The sequence below is a fragment of the Oculina patagonica genome, chromosome 1 (assembly GCF_052425735.1).
Source record: "Oculina patagonica isolate OP01 chromosome 1, crgOcupat, whole genome shotgun sequence".
Classification (NCBI taxonomy): domain Eukaryota; kingdom Metazoa; phylum Cnidaria; class Anthozoa; order Scleractinia; family Oculinidae; genus Oculina; species Oculina patagonica.
In genome coordinates, this window is record NC_135758.1 from 21,975,568 (window position 1) to 21,985,067 (window position 9,500).

Consider the following 9,500-nt stretch of genomic DNA (forward strand, 5'->3'; position numbering starts at 1 on the left):
GCAAAGGGAGGGGCTAGGGGGGCTTTAGCCCCCCCCCCCCCCCCCCCCACTTTTGTGCAAAAATAAGTAAAAAATAAATAAATAAAATTAAACAAAAAATAATATAAAGAAGCAAAAGAATTGCAAAAAAATCGTTAATTCGTTAGGAACAAAAGTTACTGGCAAAGTAAACGCACAGATGAATTAACAACAGACATTGTCATAATGAATTGGCTATAAGTGGTCATAATTATCAAATTATTTTCAATTTTAACCTTTTCAGACTAGTACAGGTTTATGTATTTTAACTGGCTTCATTCTGCAAGTAGATCTCTCAGGAAAATGTTTAATTTTTTCAATTGGTTAATTTCGATCCGAACTAGTCACTGGGTAAGGCGTATAACGCGATTCCAAAACAAATTGTTCGGTTGTCGAGTCCAGTTAATAATGGTACGATGTTATGCCGCCATTGCGTCCTGGCTTTTCATCACGGTATGCAAACTTGTACTGGTAAATGCAGCAACGAGTGCAGCTGGTAAACCATCGTTTTCTACTGCCCAGAGATTAAAAACATGGCTTCGTTCAACAATAACCCAATAACTATTTAGCAACTTGACGATTTTCAACAGTCACAAAGAAAGAACAGACATACTTTCTCTTCTTGACAAAGCAAACGAATTTACAGATTGCAACGGTACCAGAAAAAAGAAATGTTGATAACTTTATAGTATCTGGTCCCAGTAGTTCAAAGGGTGGAGAAGGCTATCCACCGGATAAATCGCTATCCAGTGGACAACTGTTTAACAAAAAAAACTTCGCTATCCACTTGGATAGTGATTTATACGGTGGATAGCGTTGTCCATTAAATATCAGCCACTGTTTAATTACTTCGCCGTTTTGTTTTATTTTATATACACCGTTGAGTTCACGGTAGCTCAGGCGAAATCGTTGGATTTCTGGGTTATTTATAGTAATTAAAGGTTGATATCAGTAGTACAACAGTCAACGATATTTCAAACGAGTGATAGTAATTCGGATAGATATTTCAATCTATCCGATAGCAACAGCACTGAACGTTTGGGAATTAAAATTTAGTTTGCTTTAGATGAATGCATTTCCCGGCATTTTAGATGTATTAAAATTGAAATTTATTCACTTTGGCTTGAGAATGGTGTCACGATGACGCCGAAACGTCGGCTTTTAACGTTAATATTCGCTTGTTTATGCTTTAAGAAATCGTTATTGATCAAGACCATAAAAATTATTAGCGAAATAATCGCTATTGTTTTAAGGTGTGAAGAAATATTTCTGTGAAAAATAGGTATCTGAAACGATTGTTTAAGAAGCAATTATGTGTAACTGAACGAAACTGGCTTCTGTGCCTTCGCGGTAAAGCCATTTCAGAATTCTGGAGAAATAACAAAAATGACCTAACACTTCTGCTCAAGGAACAAGTATTCGATAGTAGGGTGGGGTGGTAGAGGTAGGGCCGTCCTCGGCCCCACTTTATTCTTGATTTTTAAACATCTGAATATAAACACTTGTTTTGAAACACTTCCAGCCCCCTAATTTGGCTTGATCACTGGGTCGAAGAACTCCTCAGGCGATTCGTCTTTCTCGATCGAATGATTTCTTTGAAATATTCGAATGTATTACACTAATTTAATACTTTTATAGGTTAGAAAACACGCAAATAAGAGGGTATAGTTTTCAAGGCACCAAAGTTTGGGTTCGTCTCCAAGGCTTAAAAATACTGCAATTTCAAATTAGTGGATCATTTCATCCCATCGTAGTTGCGTGATCAAAGCTCCTTTTAATTAAGGAAACACCATAGCAGAAAACTCACTCATGAATAGCAAAAGTATTGCTTGGTTTTCTATTGGTCCAATTAGGCTCAAGGGGTGGGGAAACTTCAAGCGAAGTGCTCTTTTCTTCAATAGCCGGCGGGTTGCTTATGATCATTTGCCTTGTGTTGCTCGAAGAACGAAGACTTCTATCTTGCTTGAACGCCTTTACCGACGATAATAAGGTAAGAAACATTTAGGGCAAAGTTAAACATTGTCATTACTTTCATTCCTTTAATGTTGACGGAATCGTTTCGAGTTCACGAAAGATCTTCTAAATCTTTGACGGCTGCAGTACACTGAGCACTGAAGTACAGAACTGACGCGCGTTGTCAGGAGCACCCATCGAGAATATAGTTCAAAACCACTTAAAGATAGCACCGTTGAACGTATTTTAGTATTTAAACGGTAGATATAGGCATATTTTTATCCCCTAAAAATTTTTTATCTCTTCGGATTTCCTAGCTGAAAGTCTAGTGATCCGAAAGTTATAGGGATCTAAACTTACCTTTTCGAAAATTCCGGCCAGAGAAAGGCTCCCGAAAATTCTAGGTGACCTTTTTTCGACGTTTTTGCTTGTTTACAAGCTAAAAACGTTGAATAGGGGTTAGTGGACAAAATTTGGAACCACATATTTGTAAACTCTCAAGGGACTTTTTTAATTTATCAAGGGACTGTTTTAATTTCTCAAGGGATTACTTTCCGCTGTGGGTGATCACTTGCGATCTCGTGAAAAAAACGTGACTTGTCACATTTACAAACGTTATATAATAATTTTAAAAGTGACATGTCAGCTTTCTTATCTCAACGCACGTGTGTCTGAAAGGCGATCTATAAAAAGCGTCGCACAAACAATGGATTGCGTAACTAAAACACGAATAAATAATCACTAGCACTTACATCGTTTAAAAATTACAAACGTCAAAAGTAAACCATACCAAAAAACTCGCTCTTTTCAAAGATATTATTAAAGTTAAAACAAATGCAAGAGATGGGGGCTTCTTTTAGCTTAGGAGCGGTTAAAAATTAGGCCAAATTTGGTCGCTACATGTAAGCGCAACTCTATTTCGTCATCAGCCTAGGTCGTTAGGGACGTGACCTCGCGTTGACAGGGAATGACAGCAATGTTGCATGAATCGGCTTTACAACATGCGATCGTATCTACGCAGTTCGAGTGGAATTTCAGTCAAAGACAGCAAAATTCTTTCGTATTTCATCTTCAAATATAATTCGAAATCATTCACTTTATATATGGCTTTTGTTTAATCCTGGGTCTTGATATCCGACCCTCGCAGAGCCTAGACAAAACGCAGCTTGAGTGTAACTATTTGTTTACGCCGCAATTATATGCGCAATGTTTTCTCCGACAGTAGTCGGAAAAATCCGTATTTTTTTTCGTGCTTTTTCGTGGAGCAATCGTAACGATACGGCCTTGAACACTTTGAACAGCGGTCTACCTATAACAATTCAAATATGGCCGGTCGCAAAAACAAAGCGTCGAACGCATATTTTGCTGTTTCATTTGCTAATTTCGCTGCCGTAATCGACTGCCTCGAAAGGTCCTTGCAATTTTAAAGTATAGAATTGTCAGATCTCGGTGAAATTTGCACTGTTAAGGAATATGTGTATAAATACCCAGCGCGGACGAGCCATTTTTGACAAAATTATATGGCTGCATTTCCTCCGCGAAGATAGGAAATTGTTAAACTAAACTACAAAGAAACTGTAATGATAAGTTCGAAGAACAATGCACAGGATAAACCTTCGACTCATACTTCATGCAAAAACGTCGATATCTCGAAGAGACTTTGATTAGAGTAAAAAATCCGTTAAAAATGAACAATTATACCATTTTTTAGATATTGGAAAATCCTAGGAAAGGCAGGCAAGCAAAATATTTACAATGAATGTTCCGAAAATTCTAGATCTCAAATCGTCTTCCGAACAGATATTTTAACGAAATATTCCGTTGGTGCCCCTGCGTTGTTTGGATACGGAACATAACTTTGTCTTGTGCTAAGTTATAAAGCTAAAACTGGAGGCCGATTTTAATAAGCAGTGTTTTGTATCTAAGACAAATCATTTGTACATTTGCTGGCTCGGAAAACCATGAAGGATAATGCGAGATTTCGCTCCCACCCTTTGTTTTTAAATTTATGCAAAACTTACACTTCACGTGAACGAAAGCAATTAAATTGGCGCCACGCAAATGTCACTCTTTAATCATATGCCGTGAAAGCCTCAGGGGTGCTTAGGACCTTTTAAGGACGGTGGGTGGGTGGGGAGGGGTAAGGAACCCAGCTGAGAGGGTGACTTTGTTTAAATTAAAAAGTAACTAGTAAATTACAGAAAAAAATCACCAAAAAAATTGAGAAAACATAAAGAACAGTTTAGTGAGCTGATTATTCTAAAGACAAATAGTTAGCAAAAAAATCATTTCCGTATTTGCATGATAGTCTGGGTTTTCATCATCTTGAATGAGAAGAATAGGTTTGGTGGGGTAGGTAAATAGGAGGGAATCTAATTATAAAACTATCGTGGTTCAAGAAGGGCTGTAAAGACATCTGAAAGATATTCATTTTGATGCACTTTTGTGTTGATTCGCGCATGGTCCAGCTTTATTATACGAATTATGGCAAATACTTCAGTATTCAATGCATTAGATATGCTATTGCTCTTAAGAGATTTTATTCTGCCTTTTTTTTTTTGTAAAGTAAGGAAATAATAAATAACCCTAACTGGACACTTCGCTTCCGTGTTTAATCATCAAACAATTTTCTAACATCATTCTTTTGTTGTTATATTTTACATGATCAAGATGAACACGCGCCTGGTATTAGTTCTCTTGGCCATGATTACCTTGACGATGGCTATGGATTTGAGGGAGCTGTGGAGTCGCCGCTACAAGAACGAAAAGAACGATGAGGTCCTAGGAAAATTTAAAACAGTTTAAGCACAGCGTAGAATCGTGGGCGATCGCAAAAGATTTCACTGTTTTCAAGTGTTCCCTTATTGTTACTTATTTTCGCGGGAACTCAATTTCGCGAATTGGAACGGGCATATTTCGTTTATTTAATGAAGTTTTGCCAAATACTCGCGATGAAACTTAATGTTTGCAAAGAAATTACTTCTATGGATCTAAATGGCAAAACCATAGCTTCATTGCAACCAAGTGTGTCTCACGGGCGTTATAATTGAAAGTTACAAGCAAACGAGAATAACTTTGAAAACTGTTCAGCCCAACAATATTCCAAAAACCCGCATCGTAATCCGTTTCAATCTTCGTCGCCTTTGGCAATCAATACCTTCTTTTCTTTTTGGTGTGTTATTGAAATGTTCCTTCACTGTTTTGAGAGGTTATTTTTATATTTCAACGAATCTGATGGTCATTTCCCATGCCTAAATTTAACTAAAATCCGTGACACAGTCCCTTTGACGTTCGCGATTTGGCCAATAATATGTAATTAACGTAAAATAACATGAAAATGATCAGTTTTTCGCGGCTCTTCAATTTCGCGATTTTTTGAAATTCGCGAAAAAAAATCGCGAAAGTAAGTAACAATAAGGTAATTTTTGCTTCTGTGACTAGCGCTATACGCGCTACTGCATAAATTTTTATTTTATATGTTTATTTTTTGAAAATAAGCTCAGTGAGTTTAAAAGAGTTAATCTGAATAGTAAAAGTATACTATTAAGTTTAAGTTTCCCCTCTTCTTGGTCACATTTCTCCTCGGGGCATGCACAACGTGCAGAATTACTAAAAGGCTGCAATGAGCTACAACCTTGCCAAATAGACCTTAGGGAAGTTTCAACACATAAAACAGTCATTAAGTCCATCATTTAGAATGTAACCTAAATAAACGTTTGACTGGTGCAATCTGTGAGATGACTCACTGATGTTTACGATAACAGAACATGTACTGTACATGTTTTATAGTGTTCACTTAATGCACGCGAAATATAATTCTCGTTTCAATGTCATAATCCCTACTAATTTGTCATGGTGATTTCTTTTAGGGTGAGCGATACAAAGACTTCCCTATTATGAGGGATCCTGACCCTTGCCCCGCGTGCTACTATATACCATGCTGCCCACCAAAACTATGGTAAGCACCTTTTCCTATAAACACTGTTGGTCAAAACCTAAGCTGTCAGCTCCGTTAGATTATTGATCATTTTCTGTTTCAATGTCTTCAATGTTCACAAATTGCCCATATCAAACACATCCATCTACTAAAGCTTACCATTAAAAAAGTGTTTGGTGGAGGAGCTACTGGAGGTGAGAGTAACAATGCAGGTTTTCTATGAAACAATGTCACGGTGCCTTTCAAGCTTATGCAGATGTTGACGGGTTTGCATGTTAGCTTGTAGTGTCCAGTTGCATATTTTTATGCTACTGACAAACCGGCATGTTTACCTTAGGAATTGCGTATCGACCAAGTGATGAACTTTATAAACCGTCTGTAAACTAAACTCCGGGTTGTAATGAGTACATGGTAAGAACTCAACAAAAACCTTCGTACACAAGCCAGATCACATTACAATGCAATTTCACTAGTCCCAGAACACCACAGACCTTCACATCCTTATTGGCGACCGGACAACAGTAACAGGGCCCGAAATTTTAGCTGACAAAAGTCAACTGAGAACTCACAAATCAACCAAATATATCGATTTCGTGGTTAAAATCCGACAACTGAGAACTTACAAATCAATCAAACATGTTGATCTCGTGGTCAAAAACCTGTCAACTAAGAACTCACAAATCAATCAAACATGTTGATTTCGTGGTCAAAAATCTGTCAACTGAGAACTTACAAATCAACCTAACATGTTGATCTCGTAGTCAAAAACCTGTCAACTGAGAACTCACAAATCAAGCTAACATGTTAATCTCGTAGTCAAAAAACCTGTCAACTGAGAACTCACAAATCAATCAAACATGTTGATCTCGTGGTCAAAAACTGTCAACTGAGAACTCACAAATCAACCAAACGTGTTGATCTCGTGGTCAAAAACTTGTCAACTGAGAACTCACAAATCAATCAAACATGATGATCTCGTAGTCAAAAACTTGTCCACTGAGAGGTGCACTCATAAATCAAAAAAACATGTTGATCTCGTAGTCAAAAACCTGTCACCTGAGAACTCACAAATCAACCAAACATGTTGATCTCGTAGTCAAAAACTCGTCAACTGAGAACTCACAAATCAATCAAACATGTTGATCTCGTGGTCAAAAACCTGTCCTGAGAACTCACACACAAACATGTTGATCTCGTGGTCAAAAACTTGTCAACTGAGAACTCACAAATCAACCAAACATGTTGATCTCGTAGTCAAAAACCTGTCAACTGAGAACTCACAAATCAACCAAACATGTTGATCTCGTAGTTAAAAACTTGTCAACTGAGAACTCACAAATCAATCAAACATGTTGATCTCGTGATCAAAAACCTGTCAACTGAGAACTCACAAATCAACCAAACATGTTGATCTCGTGGTCAAAAACCTGTCAACTGAGAACTCACAAATCAAGCTAACATGTTGATCTCGTGGTCAAAAACTTGTCAACTGAGAACTCACAAATCAACCAAACATGTTGATCTCGTGGTCAAAAACCTGTCAACTGAGAACTCACAAATCAATCAAACATGTTGATCTCGTGGTCAAAAACCTGTCAACTGAGAACTCACAAATCAATCAAACATGTTGATCTCGTGGTCAAAAACTTGTCAACTGAGAACTCACAAATCAATCAAACATGTTGATCTCGTAGTCAAAAACTTGTCAACTGAGAACTCACAAATCAACCAAACATGTTGATCTCGTAGTCAAAAACTTGTCAACTGAGAACTCACAAATCAATCAAACATGTTGATCTCGTGGTCAAAAACCTGTCAACTGAGAACTCACAAATCAATCAAACATGTTGATCTCGTGGTCAAAAACCTGTCAACTGAGAACTCACAAATCAACCAAACATGTTGATCTCGTAGTCAAAAACCTGTCAACTGAGAACTCACAAATCAATCAAACATGTTGATCTCGTAGTCAAAAACTTGTCAACTGAGAACTCACAAATCAATCAAACATGTTGATCTCTTAGTCAAAAACTTTTCAACTGAGAACTCACAAATCAACCAAACATGTTGGTCTCTTAGTCAAAAACTTGTCAACTGAGAACTCACAAATCAACCAAACATGTTGATCTCGCAGTCAAAAACTTGTCAACTGAGAACTCACAAATCAATCAAACATGTTGATCTCGTGGTCAAAAACCTGTCAACTGAGAACTCACAAATCAATCAAACATGTTGATCTCGTGGTCAAAAACCTGTCAACTGAGAACTCACAAATCAACCAAACATGTTGATCACGTGGTCAAAAACCTGTCAACTGAGAACTCACAAATCAATCAAACATGTTGATCTCGCAGTCAAAAACTTGTCAACTGAGAACTCACAAATCAATCAAACATGTTGATCTCGTGGTCAAAAACCTGTCAACTGAGAACTTACAAATCAATCAAACGTGTTGATCTCGTGGTCAAAATCCTGTCAACTGAGAACTCACAAATCAATCAAACATGTTGATCTCGTGCTCAAAAACCTGTCAACTGAGACCTTACAAATCAATCAAACGTGTTGATCTCCTGGTCAAAAATCTGTCAACTGAGAACTCACAAATCAACCAAACATGTTGATCTCGTGCTCAAAAACCTGTCAACTGAGAACTCACAAATCGATCAAACATGTTGATCTCGTGCTCAAAAACCTGTCAACTGAGAACTCACAAATCAATCAAACATGTTGATCTCGTGCTCAAAAACCTGTCAACTGAGAACTTACAAATCAACCAAACATGTTGATCTCGTGCTCAAAAACCTGTCAACTGAGAACTCACAAATTGATCAAACATGTTGATCTCGCAGTCAAAAACTTGTCCACTGAGAACTCACAAATCAATCAAACATGATGATCTCGTAGTCAAAAACTTGTCCACTGAGAACTCACAAATCAATCAAACATGTTGATCTCGTGGTCAAAAACCTGTCAACTGAGAACTTACAAACCAACCAACCGGGGAGTGTTTCCATCCCCCTTGTACCACGGTGGGGTATGAATTTGCTTGTACGTCTGAGGGGTAATTATGTTGGGGTTTTCACAATGAAGTCATTCAACTGTGTAAGTAAGTCACTTAAAAATTATTTTGCTTATGTTTACCTATATGTTTTATTCCCTATTTAAAGTTATTCATGGGGATGCACAGAATCTCGGGGTTGAGGACGATGTATTCAAGCCCGACGACCTTATGGAACCGGCTTTGCTAATCATCAAGCATTAATCAAAGAGCACCTATATAACCTGTTTTTTAACAACTCATTGTAACCAGCACCTAAAATAAGTTTATAAACTGCACCTATTGAAAGAGTTTTTTTTCCTGATTATTTTTAATAGGGACTTCAAGTAACTAGCTTATGGTAATGAAATGAAATAAAAAGCTCCCCCCCCCCCCCCCGACCACCCTCCATCCCTATCAAACTCAAAAACCCCAACGAGAGATTGTCTAATTGGCGTGCGTCGTGCGTCGTGGGTCGTGCGTCGTGGGTCGTGGGTCGTGAGTCGTGGGTCGTGGGTCGTGGTTTTTTTTTGGTCGTGGGTCGTGGGTCGTGGG

The 9,500-nt window shown here is 37.8% G+C and overlaps 1 protein-coding gene across 1 annotated transcript; it reads left to right on the plus strand.

Annotated features, from left to right (window-relative positions):
• Positions 1 to 1,201: 1,201 nt before the first annotated feature.
• On the plus strand, positions 1,202 to 9,254 carry LOC144641852 (uncharacterized). The gene is made up of 4 exons (XM_078500871.1): positions 1,202 to 2,008; positions 4,642 to 4,749; positions 5,841 to 5,929; positions 9,076 to 9,254. The coding sequence occupies exons 1-4, from the start codon at positions 1,934 to 1,936 to the stop codon at positions 9,107 to 9,109; spliced, it is 306 nt and encodes a 101-aa protein (XP_078356997.1). The 5' UTR covers positions 1,202 to 1,933; the 3' UTR covers positions 9,110 to 9,254.
• The last annotated feature ends 246 nt before the right edge of the window (positions 9,255 to 9,500 follow it).